General features: G+C 39.7%; 1 protein-coding gene across 2 annotated transcripts in view; it reads left to right on the top strand.

Moving 5' to 3' along the window:
- The window catches only part of FHOD3 (formin homology 2 domain containing 3), a 384,646-nt gene that overhangs the window by 205,634 nt on the left and 157,620 nt on the right, over window positions 1-21,392 (top strand). For both annotated transcript variants that reach the window (XM_082045688.1, XM_082045687.1), the window contains exon 6: window positions 17,620-17,714. In XM_082045688.1, coding sequence (XP_081901814.1) covers window positions 17,620-17,714 — 95 coding nt within the window. The remainder of the gene's footprint in view (window positions 1-17,619; window positions 17,715-21,392) is intronic.

Raw genomic sequence — 21,392 nt, 5'->3', positions numbered from 1 at the left:
CTCTCTCTAATTTATTTGGTATTTGGTATTTGAATGGCATCTCAATGCTGAAAATATCGGAAAATGGACACCCTTCCTTTGCATCTAGTTTTACTCAGGTATTTGAGATGCAAAATACAAGAAGAGTGAAGCCCTCTAATGCATTATTCTAGATGTTGGTTGGGAAAGAATGCGAAATTCCCTCTCTGCCATCCTGATTACCCATCCTGGCCCTTCCAACAGGTTCTGCCTGTGCTTAGTTTTCCTCCTGAGAAACAGAGGTTTTGTTGTCCATTGGAATTGCTAAAGCAGTGGAGAGTCCATCAGTTCCTGCCTTTTCACAGTGTGGTTTTGTTTCAGAGCACGGTGCAGGTAGTGCTGTACTGGCTGGAGAGTTGTGGAATATTTCTCCAAGGTTATATGTGTATGATTGGTGTTCTCTGTGTCAGAATTAACATATTTTACGTCTCAAACTAAAGCCTTTATTCTAGCCATCTTTTTTTCCTTTAAGAAAAAGTTGACTTATAAAAATGGCAGCTGACTCTCTACTTCAGCCTTTTCTTTTGTATTGGACTTAAAAACAATAACCCCAGACTAAATGACCTTGAAATGAAAATTGTGCTTATTAGTGCTATATTCATGTCACCCTCTATTCTGCCAGGCCTCCTCCTTCCAGTGAGACAGGTCATACAGTATGAAATCCTGCTTTCTGGCACTGAGCACTAATGAGTCACGTAGACTGCAAGAAGGAACCATCACTTGATATCTCATGTTGGGAGAATAACAGGTTCAAGTGACATTTGGAGTACTTCAGTGAAAATCAGCCTTCATTAACTAGATTGTCTCTTTCTTTAGTAACACCAATAAGTAGAAGAGGGCTGGTCCTTGTGAAGCTGTTTTCTGAGATGAACGTAAATAGAGATTTTTTCCTTACAGTTTTGACCTCAAAACACCGAGGCATCCTTACCAGGCCTATGAAGGTGCACTGTCAGTGAAATTTATTTTTATGTCCTTTCGTTGAGGTTTCTTGTAATGTCTGCCTCTTCTAGTGTTCTAGTTAATTTGTGTCCATAATCAATGAAGCTTCTGTCTCATGGAAAGGCAAAGGTTTCCTGCTGGAAATTGTCCAAAGGAAAGGCCTGTCCCTCTGCAGCAGGAGATTTGTTTTCTGCTATACTAACAAAGACTGCCATAATTTAGGTAAATTATGTTGTCCATGTAACTCCACTACTATAATTCTCTCTCCTGAAAATAGAATTTGACAAGAAGGTACTTCAACTGATTAGGAAGCAGTAGACTCACATCGTTTACACTTTTGACATTGCCTTTATGTCTTTTTATAGCTATGCTGTAAGTCACTCAGAAGAAGTCAGGAACAGGGAGATGATGTGCATTACTTCAGTTTTCTGCTTACTGTTTTTTTCCATAATGATTAATCCATTAATCAGATGTTTGCTTCATCCAGTAGAATCAAACATGCACCTAAATTGATATAATCTTCTGTCCAGTCTCTCCTCTCTCTGTATGCCTGTACCTATTACCAGTGAAAATACTCAGATTTCCAGGATCTCTTTTTTTTCTGCTTGGTGTTCTTGCTCTTCAATTATGCATATCATTCCTTCTGCTTCTTATAAGAGCACTGCAAACTGTGTGCTTCCTGCTTACAGAAATAATTGTGCAGTAAAATGCATCATTTAGGCCTATTTAAAGTAAGAAATCGCAGGAGTTTCTCACATGTTTTCATATTCTTTCATTTGGATTCAGAAACTTCTTGTGACGCAGTTCCTTTCTCGTTTACTTTCTAAAAGTGGCAACATGAGTTGCAACTTCGATTGGATTGACTTGACTTTCTGCTCTTCAAAATTCGGTCTATGAAGATGCCTTGCATTGAAACTTCGAAAATTAAAGCAGCATAACCATTATTTTTTCATTAAATACTATTAAGTTGTCCTAAAGAGTGATGTAAAATTTAGTTTGATAAACTTCACTGAGATGGGAAGAAAAAAAGAGGAAAACATTTCGAGATTGGTGGGGAAAAATGAAGGTTTAGAAATTAAATTTTCTTGAGCTTTCTGGCATCTCCCTCTGCAGCCATTGAATTTATATTCTAGTAAGAATCAGTGTTGAAAGTGACGTGAAACAAAATTTTCTCTCCATGTGCATCATTATCTTGGACCCTAAACAAGGCGAACATCGTCTGTTGTTTGTAGAATGGATTTTGATGTAAAAATAGAATTCTGAAATGACTGTTATGGTCTGACTTTTGAAAACATGATTTGAAAGATCTTGTACAAGTGAACAGCAACACTTTTTAAAATTTATTATACACACATGAAAGCATTTATCATGAAGTGGCCATGGTTTTCTTATGGTACTCTAAGACTTGAATTTGGGGAGAGGGATGTGTAAATGCAGATACATCTAGTTAAATATGTTTCTCTCTGATACACATCTATATACATGATATATATTCATAAGCAAGAATATGTGCACAAATAAACCCAAAACCAAGATGCAGGGAGGAAAAAGAATGCTGGAGTGTAGAAATGACCTGGAAGACGTAATTTACACTGCAATAATGCATTTAATCTGTGTTTGAAAAGGTGTAAGAGGAAAGCACCATGGCAGCCTGTCACACAGAGAATAAAATACAGCTAAGCTTCGAGCTCTTCGTTCTATATTCTTCATGCAAATTAGATGAGGAATGTGTATGATGTGTGCTGTATACAGAAGGCTTATTAAAGTTGGCACACTAGGTTTAAGAAAAAAGGTGATGAAAGAAGGCAGAGGAGGTAAATGCAGCAATATTTGATTTCAGCTTTGTTGTTGCTGAGGGCAGGCAAGCTCGGTGTGACCTTGGAAATCCACCTGGGACTCTGGTACCTCACTATGGCTCTGTTTTACATTTTACTCGCCACCTTTATGAAATGTCATGTAATTAAACCCACAAATAATCGAAAAATAACCATTGAATTTCATTAGTTTAAACATGGCTTCCTCCCCCCCACCACCCTTTTCCTTGAATTTCACCTTTTAGTTGTCAGAAGATAGGACGTAGAGAATCTGCAACTTTTCCGTGTGCATTTATAAATAAGGATTTTTAAGGAGGTGGTAAACACACCTCAGGTTGAACAGTTAGCTCTACAGGTGCTGTTTGCCTGAAGCAGCCACTTTTCATAGAGCACGTGAAGTGCATGGAGAGGTTTTGCTTGTTTTGTTAGTTGGATCATTTCCTTCAAGCATGTTCTTAAAGCCCTTCATCTAATGAGAAAACTATAAAGTGTTTCTTTTGGCAACAGATAAATAAAATATCATGCTGGAAATCATCCCAAAAAAAATAAGACATTCTCCGTGTTCAAGAAAATCTCATCTCTTACCTTCTTAAACTTTCTGGTCAGAGAACGAGTAAAAACTCCTCCTTGTGCTTCCTTGAACAAGGTGGGGGAAGGAAGGGAGGAAAGCAAAGCGAAAGGGCAATATACATGTGGTCAACCCAAAATTAATTGCTTTACTAATGCTACCATTCCTCTGAGTGACCTTCCCAAGGTGTTACCATGTTTACATTATAAGCTGGACCAGCTGCCTGTTGTGGGTTGCGTGGTGGTAAATGCCGTTCCCTCCCTCTGACCCCGCTGAGGAATTCAGGAAGGGAATAAGAGAATTAATTGGGTCTTTCCTAGAGGCAGCCACAGCAGTGATGTGGGATACCTTGTTACCATAATGTTCATTGCAGGTTTGCGGGCTGATTTTCATTCCTATTTCATTTAATAAACATATTGCAAGGAAGGTGAGTCATTTTTCTAAGGGAAGGTTTGGTAGGAAAAGAGCTCTCTACTAGTCTTTCCTGCTGAAAAGCAGCATTAGGAAGAATTGGAAGGTTTTGTGGGGACAGGGCTTGTATAGTCTGGAGAGTTTGTCTAGAGATTTATGTAGTTTGGATAAGCATTCTGGCTCTGAGCCTTTCTGTGTGTTAAACTTGAAATGAGATTAGGGAAGGTGGGAAAGAATAGACTTTATTTTTTTTAATGCTTGTACCAGCAATGTTGATTCTTTCTGTCACCACTTCATATTTTACTTCTCTTCGTAAAGTCACTTGGATTGGATGCATTTTAGGCAACTTATTTATGTAACCAAGTTAGGTCTCTCACAAGCTGATCTGCAGAAATGGAGCTCTCAGAGGTTCGCACAGAGCAGTATGTTGGAGTCTCAACGCTTTCTCGGGAAGATGTAAAACAGTTTATTAACGTTTATAATACAGTGGTTGTGAAATAATTTTTTACACATTTAAATCAGCTATAGTAACGCAGTGTTGATTTTGTAAAGCTCTTTGTCATTTTTTACACAGTAGCAAGCAGCTGTCCTTATTTAACTGATAACTACCGTTTACATTTATTTTTTCTGCTATTTGACCGCAAAATGTGAATTAGTGGCTTTCAGGCTTTTCTGTTGCTTTTGTACTTTGTGCTAACATAAATTTATTTGGATCGAGCAATGAGTGAAAATGAGTATATTTCAGTTCCACTTTATTTTCTTCATGAATAAAGCAACTCAGTTATTTAATTTTTATCTTTTCCATTATTTGTACTGTATGAAAAGAGAAAGGCTACCTTTCTGTCTTGAGCAATCAAAAAGGATGAGATTAGTAAAAATTAATTCCTGGTTACAACTATAAAAGAAAAATAACAGCCCTTGAGATAGCAGTGAACATTTTGTGAAGGGCAAGGGCCCTTTCCAGTGAAGACAGCATACACTCACTTCATAGCTAATCGTATGTGGACACAAGTAATTTTCCCCATTTTGTTTGACAACCTTTCATTTTACAAGCACATTTTGTTCTGGATGGCAGTGATGATCTAAGGGTTAGCAATTGCTGCTTGCAGTATTCTCCCCGGTGTAAGGACATCAACCTCAAAAAAGGTGAGATGTTTGTTGAACAGGTGCATGGAGCTGAAGATGCCCTTCCAGTACAAGCAGAGGCTACAGGAGCAGCAGCCAGGAGCAATGATGGCCTGGAGCAGATCAGAGGCCTGTTGTCTCCCCATCTCATGGTCTTCACTTGCCAGAGTTTGGTGTGAAGAGCAGCAGGTTGATCATCATTCTCTAAGATTCTGGTAGAGTGATGAGAAACTTTTGGAGTTTGGTGACATTTTATCAGTGCTGCTATTGAGGAAACAGGGATACAAAAAGGAATTCTCCCAAAAATGGAGAATAGATTTGAGAATGACCAAGCTGGGTGTGATGGGTGTTGAGTGGTGTTTTGAGGAATATAGGAAGTAGCTCAGGGATATTAAAACTCTTTGATCTATGAAGTAGATTATTGTCCATCTGAAATAACCCTTGCTCCTTCAAACTTCAAGTATTGTTGTAATGATAGTCTGAACTTTTAAAATCATGTCTGGTGAACCAATTTCTGACAATGTGACTTCTGTTATGAACCAGAGATGCTTTGTAGATTTGTTTGTTGTTTTGCTTTAGGGTGTGTAAATAGTTAATAGGAGAAGTATTTATTCTGTTAACTTAAATGGCTAAACCAGTCCTCACAGTTCAGGGGGAAAAAAGGATGGTAGTGTCACTCATTTGAAGGTTCCTGATGTGGAAGGAGAGAGATCTTAAGTGAACCTCTGCCATGTTATTAGTATGTAATGAACCTACTAGGTGGGTAATTTCCATTCAACTTTTAAGAAAGTATATTTATGTTCTCCTTTCACATATATTCACTGTTTTCAGGGGGCTACCATACTGTACAGAGCTGATCCCAAACTCAGTGCAGCTCTTCTGTGGATATTTAAAGTACTATTATATCAAAAGGTATTCTCAAAAATCAGATTATCAGGTTACTCGAGTGTGACATCCAAACCTAGTAGAAGCCTTGACTTCTCTGCAGAACAGAATAGAATTGTTTCTTTACCTCGTTGGTGTGCTATGCAGAAAATGTATTTAGGCCAGTGAAGCACTCACTATATTGATGAACATCATAGAAAGCCTGCAGGAAATGAAATATTCTGTCTTCACAGGAGGTTTGCACTAAAAAATTTCTGGGACCACACACTGAGAAAGTGCTTTTTAGACAGTATTTTCCAGCCCTTGCTTTGGATGAGGTAGCACTCCAGAGCCCAGAAATAATATTTCTTGAAATTGATTTTGACATAGCTAAGTTTGTACACAGACTAGGCTGATTGAAGTTTTCTACAAGAATCTTAATTCTGTCATTTCTTAAATGTCAAGTGCTTGAATTTTGTGTGCCTAATGTTCTTTTAACTTCTTTCCAAGTACCTAGAAACTGCTAATTACCCATGATGTATTTGTCTAGATCACGGACTAACTGTGCCATAGACGCATAGCCTTCTACACCAGTTTTGCACAGATGGTTTGGGTTCAATCCACATCACTTACTGGAGAAGTGTTGAGCAGAAGTCTCCATGGTACAGGACTGGTTTGGGTCTGGAAGTAATTTAGCTGCTTCCATGTGGAGCAAGAGGTGATTGCTCACAAAGTAGACCTCAGCAATCGTGCTCCAAACTAACACAAGGAGCCATTAAACTCCTCTGCCTCCAAGCTGCCTCTGGGTCGCCTTCTTCAGTGTCAGTGCTATCCTGGGATCCTGGTTCGGTGTAACTCTCCCTAATGGAGTGCTGACCAATAACATGGTCATGGAAACATGCTTGCATTCATACAGGGGTTTGCCAATAATGCCGTGGTCACTGGATTATAATAAAATCAACAAAATGGAAGAAAATCACCTAAAAATGGTTTTTGGAAATAAAATGTGGTTGTTCAACTGTGTTACTCATTTCCATAGTTACTGGTAAATAAGAAATGTAGACCATCAAACTTTGCTAAATCTACCACCTTCATCTTCATGTTTATCCAGTACATGATTGTCTCTGCTCTGCCACCATGCAAGTGAAAACTGGTGACCAATGACAGACCTCACATTTTTAGGTCAAACAAGCTTACACTCTCAAATATTTTTCTTTTGTTCTGCATAGATTTTATTCACTTTTTTATATGGTAAGGAAATAAAGTGAAAAGCAGAGATTCTGTAAACTGTATTTCTGTCAATCAGAAATTAGGATTTAATACGTTTTTGTAAATGTATCTTTGCCCAAGGATTTTGAGAAGGAGGGGTAATGGGGTTGGTATGTGTTCTGCTTAGCTACTCACCTATCTAAATTCAGAGAGAAGAAAAGTCTGAGCATGACACTGATGAAGATGATTTTTCTATGTTTGTCTTCTAAGAATTGCTGTAATAAAATGGGATTCAGTATTCAAAGGAGTTCTCACTGTCACTGTGCTGAAGTGAAAAAAAAAAAAAGAATAGAGGGATTAGAAGAGAATTACAGTTAATTTGGGAGGAATCTTTGCTCATTATCTGAGATAAATGAGCAGAGACACAAACCAGCATTTTCAATCAATATTTTGGAAAAGTGTGAGCTCTGTACTTTAAAGGGATTTGTAATGATGTCTCTTCCCTGCACCTTTTTCTCATGGGAAATCCACTTCAGATGGGAGATGTGAACTTGTGACTTGAGCACGTTCTTTACTGTGAGATTTGAAAGGAGACTGTATAACCCTAAATTTCACATAGCAGCAGACACACTTGAAACAAAAAGAATGAAAAGGCACGTTTAATGAAGTGTTGTCTAAGTTTGCCTTCTAGTGCTGACTTCAGCTTTGTTTAGTACTTGAAGAATAAAGTCTTTCATTAATTTGTCCTAACAAGCATAAATTCAGGAGATGAAAGTGAATTCTTTAATGACATGCACATTACTGCAGGGTGGAGTCTATCTGAAATGTTAGACAGAGGCTGAGCATGCTGAAGAGCAATAAATATCTGAGAAGTATATCAGGAATTCAGTTTCGGCATCCGTCACGGTGTAATTACAATGAAGAAAATTAAAAGGATATACTCGTTCTTTTTTTTTTTTCTTTCCAAGGCAGTTCAGTGAATAAGAAGCGACATGCATTTTTTTCTTAAAATTACTTGATGTTGGGTTGTATCCCTCAATAGACAAAGAGATCTTGATTCAGTCAGCTTTTATTTTCAGGCTGTTTGATTTTAATCTTTTGTAGTCAGCAGGCTGTGATGAGGAGGCTGGGATGCTGTGAGAAAGCCTTACTTGCAGTCCTTCTTTGCATTCAAACCGACATGCTTCCTTCTCCCACTTTGCTTAAGAATTATTTTAATTTAGTTGCTGAATTTGAAGCATAGTGAATTCGTATTTATCCTACTGATTTCTGCTCTTGAGTTAGTCCTTCCTGAGCATGGAGGATGCTTTTAATGTGCTATTCATCAACAATTTTGGATTGTTTGGAACAGTTAGGAAAAATGTCACTTTCTGTGCTCCTCTACAGTGGGTGCCCTTTAAATTAATCAGTTTCAAGATGCCAAAAGCATTGAAGAAATCGTAAGTTTATATTGGAAAACATTATTTTAAAAAGCAATGCTTCTTCACCTTTTTGCCACTAACATTTCCAACACTAGTCGAGTGTCCCCAAATGATCTTAATACTTCTGTGCTGTCTGTTCACTCTTCCCATTTCAGTCGGCTGAGGTGAAGAAAGAAGACGCATCCCTTTATAGGAACTTCCAGACTTGTCTAAAATCTGGTATCTCGTCACTTTAGCAACAAGTATTGAGAAATGTTAGAAGTGATACTTACCTAAGGTGTTTTGGAGTTCTTCTTAAAATAATGTTTCTTCTTCTTTTGTGAAACTTCCACAGTCCTTTATTTTGTGAGGAGAGGGAACACCATTTGCAATACATTGCCACGTGAAGAAACGATGTGAGAATTAAAAACCAACTGGATATAGAAAGAATATAACTGGAGAAATTTATTTGTTTTTTTTTTTTTTTTCTCGGTGTAGGTCTTCTGTGATATTCCCCAAGCACACCTTAATGCTACCAGCTAGAATAAACGGTGTTTGAATTTTACTGAAAACTGGAAGGCTACCTAAGTGTCACTTTTGGCAACTTGCTTTGTTTCCTGCAAAACTCTCAGTGGAAGGTGATGTGCAACACCAGTGGTAGGGTTACTGCTTTCCGTGACTGTCATTCATCTTTGTTTTTTAGCTTTTCTGTTCTTCAGGAATATAGTGTATGACATTTTTAGAAGTCCATGCTTATTGAGCATATGCCACCATAGATGAATTTTACAGACTGGCTTTTGAATTTGAGTAGCAGAAGTATTAATAACTTTACATGCCCCTGAAATTGTTTTGACTCTTTATAAGCCTCCCTGCCAAAGTTCTAGTTTAAGTGTATTTAGCTTCCTTACTAATTGCAATGCTCTTATTTCAGGATGCTAAACTAGGCCCATACCTGTCCAGCATTGCACTTTGGGGAATGAAGTTGAGCTGCACTATCAATGCTCATGATAGGAACAACGTGTTTCTGCAGGACAACAAAAGATCACTGATCAGTGTTTGTGCTTTATGAAGACTGTGCTGAAGTCTGTGGGGTAGAGCAATGTTTGACCTTTCAGCTTGCACAGAAATTGCTTTTCTTTTATTCCTCTCATTCTACAGTAATTCTGGCTATCCCTGTGTTTCATATTTCTGCTTCCTGACAATCTTCCTTTTTGCTTAGGAAAAATGTAAATATTAGGAAATGTGGCTTTATTTGCAAGAAAAACAGAAATGAGAATCCATTCGCTTCAAAGCTGACAAGTTTCGTCCTGGAGGCTTTACTGTTGTACTAACAAGAAATAGCTTTGATCACTAAAAATGCTCAGTATGTGAACACTTTCACCCTACTATATGTCCATTTTCTGCTCTAGTGTTAGTCCTCTTGTTAAATGATCCAGCTCTGTTACCCCTTGATTTTTCTTTACTGTCCACATACAGCCAGAACCCCAAGACAGTGTCCTTTTTTCCATAATCACTGCAGAAGTGCCTGACTGCAGTCAGTGATGATCCTATTTGCACATAATAGAAAAAAAACATTGTTTAATGTATTCCCTCAAGGTTTTCTCTGCCCTGGATACAAACGCTGACAGAGTCTGACAGTCAAAATAGGCTGGTTTTGCTCAGACTGAATCCTGATTGCGTTTTTTTCCAAACCCATATCTGACTTCACGTTGTTTCCCAGTCCGAATGCTGAGTTCATCCTCAAGGCTCAGCTTTTTGACATGTAAAGGACATGCTGGAATTCCAAACTGATGGGCTGTGTGTAATTGATAATGATTGATAAAAGACAGCTATCACCTGTGGGACCTTTCTTTGTGCAGGGTAAATAGGTGTCTGAGGAGTTCAAAAAAGGGAGCTACAGAAATTACCTTTTCCATTCTGCAAAGGTTGGTTTGTGTTTCCCTCTTGTACCTTCAAAGTCAGGATTAGTGTTGTTTACACAGACAGTAGGCTTATGTTCATCATGATTAATGGGGAGGCAAAGGCCTTGAAATCCATCACATCTAGCACATTGCCAGACTAAATTACTCAGGTAGCTCCCAAGTCCAAGGGCTAAGGTATCATGTGTTAACTTGGGAGTCTTGCTAAGTTTCCCTAATTTAATCCTAAACTTAAGGTAAATTTTCTTTTCTGGTGTCTAGCTCATTGTAGTTATCATTTCTTGACTATGGATTAATCTTGAAATTAAATTCAGTTTAATTCAATTTAAATATTATGGGAGGGACTAAATATACAATTGGAAGGAGTAAAGAAGACAGAGCCACACTTCAATGGTGCATAATGAAAGGACAAGAGGCAAGATGTAGGCAGTAGCTGTAATACAGGAAATCCAATTTAAGGTTACAAGCCAAAGCAACCCAAACCAAAAAACCTGTGAGGGTGACTGGGCACTGGCACAGGTTGCCAAGAGAGGCTGTGCAGTTTCCACACCTAGAGATATACTCAACAACCAACTGGAGAAGAGTCCTAAATAACCTGCTATGGGTTTCCCTGGTTTGAGCAGGGGCTTGGACTGTGCAATCTCCAGAGATGCCATTCAACCTCATCCAACCTGTGATCCTCTGATTCAGTTTTACAGCTGTTGTAAAGCGCTTGGATGCCTAAGCATGATGAATACATTATAAAAAGTTGAAAATACAGTAAAGTTGATTATTCTTCAAAATTAATGTGTAAACTATTTTATTACAGGTGAGAAGAGACACCTAGTCCTTAAAAACAGAGCTTAATTTCTGCCATAAAATCAAATCACTTCTCTTTTGCTGCAGCATCAGTATTCAGTGCAAACAGTCATAGCTGGGAGGTGGGCATAAGCTTATGGGACTTAATACTTTAGTATTTCCATGGATAGTGTCCTGCACTGACATGAGATGCTTTTGCAGAATGCTTCACCTCACAAGAAAATCTTTCTCACAATCTCACCATCATGTCCCGCTCCTTGAGAAAGGAATTTCTGTGGGCCAAAGTGGAAGTGCCCTCAGAAAATACTTTTAAAACTCTAGAAATCTAAATTATTTAGAAAAATATGTAACTTCATACAAGCTGCCAACTCTGGACTTGGAGCGTTCGGTTAAGAAGCAGCTGCCTTAATTCAGCTCTATATATACATATATTATAATGTGTCATCTTAATTCAGGGCTACCGCACATTCTCTCTTTCCAAGGTTTTGCTTCATGAAGCAACAAGGATGGTGATCTTCTAAAATCATATTGTTCACCTTTTATTTTCTGTTTTCTTTTGTCTTCTTCCCTTATCTGTTCTCCTGTCATCCTTTCTTCATTATTCTTTTTTTTCTTTTTCTTTTTCTTTTTTTCCATACTTTCATGCTTTTAGTCAGCTTGCAAAATAATGATCTAATACTGGAGTAGACTTGCTCATTTATATATTAACAAGGTATTTTTATTGCATATTTCTTTTTAGTGATGAAATGTTTTACCTTTTGCTCTATAAGCTTTACGCAGTTTATTGTACCTTGGTAAGTGTTATTAATCTTGTAAAGCATGCATTTAATATGTGAGGGCTGCAACATAAAATAATGATTAAAATAATTGTGACTAATTGTGCAAAGCTTTCATAATGCTTATACATAAGCCAGATTTCAGTTCACATAAAAAGGCATTCAGCAGGTTAACTGCTGGCACAGTCAAGGGACAGTCTATTTGTTCTTTGTGATCAGGTGAATTGTAATAAAAATCACAGCAGATAGGCTGGAAGAGGTGCAATTCTGATGTGCTCCTTTGGTTTTGATGGGTCTTGTGCAGTGTCACAGATCTTGTGGGGTGAGTAAGAACCAGCTTTTGCTGAAACACTTGAGCTGATGGAAGCTGCTTTATGCACTTTGACCTTGCTGTGTGCTGTTTTCTAAAGAGAGAAACACCAGAGGGGACGGCTGGCAGAGGAAACATGAGGAAGAGAAAATCCCTCTGTAAGAGGTTTCTGCAGTGTCCTGGACACACCATGTGTTGGCCATCTCTTGGGGAAGGCCTGTGTTTCTCTTCACTTGAACCTTGGGGACACTGAGAACCATTGGGAAGGTGGCTTTAGGGAGAGCAGATGTGAGCGTATGAGGCTGAAACACGAATGAGAGCCCTTCTAGTTAAGGAGCCTCCGAACAGTGAGTTCTGGAGGCACTGACCATGCAGGGAGCTTTTCCTGAAAAAGAGAAAGGGAGGGGACCCACGCTCCCACCCCTGAAACCACAGTCACAACGTGCTTTCAAAGTGAACAATTAGGCTTGTAAATCCTTTGTGGTCCCTACACCTGCTTTATTGCCCAGGTATTATCAGTAGTCGGTTTCTGAGGACCAAAAATGTTTGTCTTGTGTTCATTGTGGATGGCTTCTGAGTACCTGCAGCACAAATGGCTGTAAATGTCATCGAGACTTCAAAATTTGATGGGTCATTTTCCCAGACCATTGGTCAGTTGCATATCTGCTCTAAGTCAGCAGTTGGCAGTCTATTCCCCTTTATTTTCATGTAGTAATCAGCAATGAAAGAGCGTTTCTGTGGAGTGAGTGTGAGTCAAAAGGTTTAGCACACTGCTGCTGTGTAAGATTGTTCTCAGGAGCAGTAGAGAGGCCAGGTCATCTATTCTGTCTGATGTCACCTCTTAGAAGGAAGGAGCTCTGTTGCAATTTTGTTAGTTTTCAAGAAGCTGGGTGGTACAAAAACTGTATTTAAGAACTATTTCTCATCAGGGAAAACACTATGCAATATCCTTGGATATTGTGTAGACTATAAGCTCTTCCCTGAGGCTGTGTGTGCAAGTACTGTCTGTGGGAACATGGTAGAAGCAAAAGTAGAAGCTGCTGATGGGGCTGAGCTGAGCTGGACATTCTGTGTTCAGGGCAGTCTCACATGGTAGCTGAGCTCTTGCCTCTCTCTAATGAGGAAACAGAAAAAGAAGTTTGAGGTAGTGGGTTTGTTTTGTGGTTTTGGTTTGTTTGTTTGGGGGTTTTTTTGTTGTTTTTTTGTTTTGTTTTTTTTTTGTTGTTGTTCAGAATTATCACCTAGTGCTTTGTAATAGAATACTAGATAACTGTATTATCTCCCTCCTGGGATCCCCTACTAGACTGATACTGAAATTTTGTTCTTGATTGGGATGTTTACTTTTACGGACTGTGTCTTTTCGGTGCCTTTTCTATGCCTTTTCGGATAGTGTACGCAAGCTAGTAATCTGTTTTCAAATGGAATGAAGGCCATCACACAGATCCTTACTTTCTCATTGATGGTGATAAGATTTTAGCTAGTATTGGGGAAGATGACTTTTAGCAGCTGATTCTTCTCCCTTAGTTTCATCACAGTTCTGTCCGTCATTCATGCTCGCCTGCTTTGTACATCCAGTCGCGTGCACCATGGCTGCTGGTTATTAAGTACCTGATGAACGTGGGCCAGAAGCTTCTTCAGGAGCTGAAACCTGTGGCAACAGGATTTAGTTTTGGACTTTTTCACCCTCTACCTTTGCTTATTCTGATGGAACAAATGCAATCACAAGATGCATCCCTGCTGTAATTCTTGACGTGATGAATGGAGTTTTGACTTGCAGGAAACTGTAAGCAAGCAGTGTTTCTGCTCATTCAGTGCTGTTGTTTTCTCTGAGTTAGTCTTGTGGTAAAATACAAAGCGGCTAGAGCAGATTAGAGAAGCAGGTGTGTGGGCAAGAAACAGCTTTGAAGTTTTCGACACTTTTGGTGGGAAAAAATAGACTTTTACTTGAAGTGATGTTCATCACAGTGATGTTTTGTGCTAGAGCTTTTCCTCTTTGGTCCTGTTAACTTTATGTAGGAAAGATCCCAGGAGAGTATCAGTGCCAATACTGGCAAGTTTTTAGAGGCTTTCTTAAACCCCTTATTTCACAGAAATCTATGAAGTTTCTGACTGGTCTGTCCTTTTCAAGCCTAAGCCTTTCCCCTAAGAAATCCAGCAATTTTCCACTTGAAAACAACTATGGGTAAAGTCACACACTACTTTCACATAAGATGAAGGGTTTGACAAGGGTAGTGGGAACAAAGAAATTCCAAATTAAGTCTGTTCCATATTTAAACTCCCCTCTCCCAGCCCCCTGTTGCACAATAGCAAGCTTTCCTGATGCTAGTAGGTTGTTGATATACTTCCAAAAAGAATTCCAGTTAGCTGAGAGATGGGATTAAATGGATTAAATAGCCTCCTCGTTTTTCAGTGAAAAAAAAAAAAAAAAGTAGTTCCGTTGAAGGCACATACAAATGCAAACTTAAATGATTCTGGACCAGGTTGGCCTTCTGAAGAATCTCAGATTGCCTTGCAAATTAGCGTGCCCTGTCTTGATGGGGCTCTGCGTGTTGGTGTTGGGTGTGTGGGTGTGCCCCACATGAGCGGGGCGGTGGGTGCGTGAAGTTTGCACCGTAGCTGCAGCAGTTTCACGAGACTCAGATTGTGGGCCGGAAGGCAGGCTATTAGTTGGGCAGGAAAGCTGCAAAGATTTTAAAATGGTGCAAGGTCTTCTGTGGCCAGTTTGTCTCCATTTAGAGCAAAGCTGGTTTACCCTACTCAGCCAGAACCAAGCCTTGGGAGTGTCCAAGAACCTCCAGCCTGCTCCCCCACTTGTGTTTTTGGCATCCTCTTCTATTTTGCCTCTGTGTTGTGTGGTTTCTTCCTCAGCCCAGGCACTTTTACATGGTATGAAGAACAACATTCTCGTTCTTTCAGATCTTCTTGTGGACTTCTTTTCCTAAGAATTTATAAGGCATCAGTTCAATACAAAGAACATAGAGATTCTCTTCCTCATAGTGAAAGCTGATTTCTCCTCAACCCTGTCTATCATGTCTTTCTTTCATTTTTCTGACCCTGAAGACAGAAAATAGAAACATGAAGCTCCATGGTAAGGTCTGTCAGCTGCTGACAAATTAATGCATAGCAAATAATTACTGGAGTTGTGACTTGTATGTGGATAGCATGACTACATAGCAAACCTGCTATTTTCATCTTGGTTGTTTCATGAAGTCCTTTGTAGTTCTTTGTTCTGTGAAAGTTACTGGCCACTTGTTCAAGCAGCAGCAGCAGTAGTGGTGTTTTATGTGTTACTAATTTTTCACCTATATCCAAAGGCCCATTCTGTTACTGGAAAGATATAGATACTACTGTATACTTAGATTAGCATTGATAATGAAAAAAGGTGGTGGGAGGGGTTGGAGGAAACAAGATCAGTGGTAGCAGATAAAAATTGTCAGGAATCCCTAAAACTTTTTTTTGGTCTTCTTTCTAAGGTTTAGTAAATTGCCTTAACCTATTGCTGTTACGAAGAGTTACAGCTAAGAGACCAAAGACTAATGCATTGCAGATCTCACACGTCTAGTCTAACTGGTCTTAAGTATAAGCATTGGAGTAATTTTGTATTATGTGCATGTTTTCCTTTTAAAAGCAGACTTCTTGCTGTCTTTGATTTCTATATTAATTCAGAAAGCATGCGCCAAGAGCAAAATTTGTTTCACGTTTGTTTCAAACTCAAATCCCTGCACCCACAACCAAAGAATTTTCATGAAAAAAAATAAAAGGTGGGGGGTTGGTGGCCTTATTATGACTGGATCTCATCCTGATCAAGAGCCAAAATCATTTTAGCATTGAAAGGAAGTAAAAACATGACTTAAGAGCTTTCTCTGATTACCACTGGGGTAGCAGCGTTCTCCACTTTCCTCTACCTGCAAGGAAATGCTTCAAAGCAGCCATTGATTCAGGCAGTGTAATTCTTATCTCTTTTCACTGACCAGCTTACATCTTTTATTTTACCTTAACAACTTGGCCCTGTGCCCCTCCCACCTGATTTTATTCACTTGAGACATGTCTTTGGAGGGTGATGAATGATTGCTTCCTGGAGAGGAGGAGCAGAGAGACATGAACATACTCCAGTGGGAATGCAGCCTGCCTGAGATATGAGTTATCTTCTTGCCATAGCCCTCTTGCTTCTTTTTTCTCCGTCTTCGTTAACCATGTAGGGTGACTTTGCTTCTTGCTTTGTGTAGCAGATTAAGTAAGGAACATAAGTACCTAAAATTAGTACTTCGGGTTTTTTTAACTGTAAGCTGACCAACTAGAGCATAGGAAAAAGCAGAAGACAATGTAAAAATGAAAGTTAATGAAAGTTATCTGCTTAGCTATAGGAGTACTTAAGTGCTTGGCTAACACTCATGTCTCTGAAAATCTGCCCTCAAGGAAAATGCTGCTGCACTGTGCACAACCTGTGCAAAAGTTAGCAAACATTCAGAATGTGTTTGGAAGACAATTAACACAGTAATTTTACTGACCCTGTGGTTTTTTTCCTTTTTTTCCCCCCATAAAGCATTGTACTAGGAGCTCATCAGGTTGTGCGTTAGATAATTGAGTTGTTATGCCAACAGGCTGTGCTGAAAGATGTTACATCAGTGATTTCTTTTTCATCCCACTGTGCTTTGATCTCCTGCTATAAAGCAGAAGATCTAACAGTGGAAACTTTTGAAGATGATGGATGAATTTTGCTAATCCACTTTTCATAATCCTTATGAAAAATGTCTGTCCTTATCAGTCAGAAAAGATTTAATAGCTGTTGTATCTAGAAAGTCTCATATTATCAGGATTGCAAACTATGGAATTACTGTTATGAAATATTTTACTAGTGTGTTTCTAAATGTTGTCATAAATGCTTTAGAATAAACGAATAAAGAAGCTTCTTTGTTAACCGTGCTTTGTTGTATTTTCTCACTAAAATGCAAAATTCATTTGCAAGAGAAGCACTGTACAGTGGTGAATATTTACTGTCCTTATTGGTGCTAGTTGCTCTGCTTTAATTTTATATTACTGGAATTGAATGAAATGGTCAACTTAATCCAAATACAGTAATTCGAGACATTGTATGGTGCTGAAACAAATGGTAAAAGTTTGGCTCACAAAATGTAAATCGTTGTAGCTGATAGAACTGTTGCAAGAGTAAGCAAACAGAATACTGTTTGCAGATCATGGGGCAAGAAAATGTGGCATCCTCTAGGAAGGAAAAAAGTGTCTGTGCTTGTCCCTGGATAAAAATCACACTTATATCATCCAATGAAGTCAGTGAAGGTACTCCAGTTGCCCAGGATTTCATCCAGCATAATCTCGCCAAATATATCTTTGTTGGTTGAGCTCCCCAAGTCTCTGGAAAACTCTGCTTATAAAAAATTGCCAGCAATGCTGAAGATTATAAAAAGTATTCACCAGGTCTGATTATATTTTATCTCTTTTCTTTACAATAGCTTTGGGCCAGATAATGCTCTATGTTGATGGGATGAATGGAGTCATAAATCATAATGAAACCATCCAATGGCTGTACACACTTATTGGCTCAAAGGTAAGACAGTCTCCAAAATTCTCATTTTAGAAGTTTTTTGTGTTCTTTAAACGCATTTTATTTGTATTACTTAGACATTTATGGTATAAAAAGACTGTGTGTTATGTTCTAAATGAGAACATAACATTTTGCATGGAAACAAGGGCACACTGAGCTGTTATGTTTTTCTATTGTTTTTATACTTTTTCGTGCTGTTGGCACATACTCTGCTCTTAAAAGCAAAGATATTGAAGATACCCTCATTACTGTCTGTGCTGCTATTGCAGTTGACCTTGGAGAAGATGTTTTAGTCTTGCAGTTGCAGTTCCCAAGACATTCTTTGGAACCCACTTTTCTGGGGAGGTTGTTCTTCCTTTCCATTCTGTGAATGCAAATCCTTTTCTACAGTTTCACCATTCTACACTGCTCAGCTTTACTGAGCACTGGGAAAGAACAATTCAGAGTGACTTCCAGAATGGAATAGAATTGGACAGAATGGTTAGAAGGGACTTAAGACAACCATCTAGTCCAACTGCCTGACCAATTCAGGGCTGACCAAAATTTGAAGTATGTTGTTAAGGACACTGTCAAAATGCCCCTTAAACACTGACAAGCTTGCAGCATTGACCACATCTCTAGGAAGCCTGTTCCAGTGTTTGACCACTCTCTTGGTGAAGAAATGCTTCCTCATGTCAAGTCTTCTTTGGGCCTGAAGAGCCCTAGAAGACAAATTCTGCTACCAGCCTACAGGTGATTCTTTGTTGGTCCTTACATACAAGGAGGGAAAAGGTGAAAGCCAGAATATGTGCCACCTGGGCTGGTGTTCTCCCGTGGAGAACTGATTTGTATTGTGCATGACCCACTTTTAAGGCTGTCTTTGCTGGAAGTTAAAAAGGAAAAAGAACACAGATTTTGCTGGCACGCCATCTGGAAGGGCTGTAGGGTAGGTAAACCCATAAATATTCACTGCTGGCTCCAGCTTTAGGAGGTTTATTAAGGCCTGCAGGGACTGCTGCCGCTCTTGCCATGTAGACCCGCCTGGGATAGATATGTATGACACAATAGCTGGAACAGGGCATGTTAGCTCTTGTTAACAACTCAAAAGTTGCCATAATTGGTAGAGTTGAATCCATAGTTAGAATTACTAAGACATTTCCAGGAACTTTCTCTCAAGCTGTTGGATATTGTAGTGACACAGAGATGCTACTGCTCTCCCTCTTTCCCCCAAGAGCTTTCATGACACAAGGGAAAAAAGACCTTGGTGTCCCATGGGCCTTTTTTAACCACTACAGGATTTTTTTCTCTGATATCCAAACTTCACTGCTGCAGCAAATTATCAAGTCAAAGAACAGATGCTGCAGTATTGAACGAACTGATTGTACCTATATTGGTAGATATGTAAAAGAATAATTTTTGTTATCTAATCTCAGTCTTGCAGGGTGTGGTTCATGTTTGGTAGAAGGTGAGGAGAAACTTTTTCTCTGCATGAAGTGTTCCACTGTTGGCTGGGCATTAGGCCAGGCAGTTTGCCCTCTTGAAACAGGGAATATTAGCCACAGTTGGAAAAGTGGTGCCAGACAATGGTTTGCTTGGTATGGATCCTCATTTTCTGTGGAGCAGATAAAAGAGACAAGCAAAAAAGAAAAAAAAAATATTGCCATGTCCGTGATGATTTTAACTCTGTAATGCACCTAATGAGAGCAGGATGGGGGAGAAACATGACTGTATTGCTACTGTGCAGGTTAAATTCTGCCTAGATTTTCTTGACCAGAGTACTTCAGCTCTTGGGTCCTTTAGCTCCTTTCTCCCTCCCCCATTGACAGCTCAAGTGATTATCTCCGTGTCCTGGCTCGGTGCCGGCAGCCGAGGAATGCACGCAATGTGCTTTGAATAGTTTGGTTTCAGGTAGCATCAAAGTTGCTTTTTCATTATTCTTTGACTGTCTTAGAAGAGATCTAAGTCCCTGTCTGTGTGCCAGAAGTTAACTGAAGGTATGGCAGGCTTACTGTCAGAGTGCGGTGGGACAGCCGCTCTCTGTGCTTAAAGGTGGTTTTGACTTTCTATGAAAAATGAACCCCTGGAATTTGCAATGCTCCTACAGCCTAATTTGCAGCCCTGCTATGCTGCTGCCTTCTCTGCAGCAAAGGCAGCGAAAAGGAATAGTGAAACTGCCAATTAAGTCTTGGGACAAATCCCTCTAATAGGATGCAGGAGGAATACAGTCATTCAGCTGCCACAGCTGTCACACGTGGTTTCTTGCCTTCTCAAAAGCTCTGGCCGGGTTTAATATACTCAGCAGTGGAGGTGATGGAATATTTTCCTTTTTTTTTTGGTCAAATTCTGTAGTGGTTTTGACCCTGTACTGTTTCTTGCTCTGCTCTATGTAGGGCTGCTGGCTCTGTGGCCCTTGCTCAATTGGAGTAGTCTATTATTGCATGTGCACACAGCACACATCTTTAGCAGAGCACCTTAGTGTCTGTCAAACTCAGCACAGCAACAGCTATAATTTTGGCACCCAGCTCCAAGTTCACTTTAGGCACTCAGCAATACTTCTGTACAAGGATAAGGGAAAAGGGCAGGAAATAAAATTTGAAATTAGACACAAAGCAGGACTATAAGCAATTTACTGAAAGCCTGTCTAGATTCTTGTCATTGTATTCCCTGCTATTGCTAGTTCTGCTGCAGTTTTACCCATCTAAGTATCAATATATGGTCATATAGATGGATTATCAGAAGTTGCTGATAATTTCAGTGCTGTGGTCTAAATTTCACGGAATCACAGAATGTTAGGGATTGGAAGGGACCTCGAAAGATCATCCAGTCCAATCCCCCTGCTGGAGCAGGAACACCTAGGTGAGGTTACACAGGAAGGCGTCCAGGCGGGTTTTGAATGTCTCCAGAGTAGGAGACTCACCCCCACCCTGCTCAGCCTGTTCCAGTGCTCTGGCACCCTCACTGATAAGAAGTTTCTTCTCATATTTAAGTGGAACCTCCTGTGTTCCAGTTTGTACCCATTGCCCCTTTTCCTATCTTAGTCCTTTCCTCATAAGGGAGATGCTCCACTCCCTTAATCATCTTTGTTGCCCTGCGCTGGACTCTCTCCAGCAGTTCCCTGTGCTTCCTGAACTGAAGGGCCCAGAACTGGACACAATATTCCAGATGTGGTCTCACCAGGGCAGAGTAGAGGGGGAGGAGAACCTCTCGACTTACTAACCACCCCCCTTCTAATACACCCCAGGATGCCATTGACCTTCTTGACCACAAGGGCACTGGGAAGGTGGTTAAAATTCCACCAGTGTGACTGCTTTACAGCTGCTGTGCTTAAGTTAAGTGAGGGGCACCAGTGGTGTCAGGGTGAGGAACTGAAAAGTGGGAAGGAAGTTTGTTTTAGATGACTTATTTGTTAGTGGGCAGAAAGAGCCTCCTGTTTCGGATTGGTATTATATAGGCATTAGGTTGGAATTTTAAAGTTAGCAGGCTCCCCATTCTGCCACGTTCTTTAAGAGCATTTTCAGCACATCCTATACTCCTAAGGCCGCTGTTGCTCTTTCGCAAGATGTGTGACCACACCAATGCATGCCAGTGGCCTGTCACAGGCTGGCTGTGGACCTCTTTCCAACCATAAATGACTAGTACATCCCTGGCATAAAACTTTTTCAGCATAATCCCAATTTTAATGTACATTACTACTATTCATCA

Source organism: Streptopelia decaocto, assembly GCF_964273445.1.
Source record: "Streptopelia decaocto genome assembly, chromosome: 2".
Taxonomy (NCBI): Eukaryota; Metazoa; Chordata; class Aves; order Columbiformes; family Columbidae; genus Streptopelia; species Streptopelia decaocto.
This window is presented reverse-complemented; position numbering and strand designations above follow the sequence as displayed.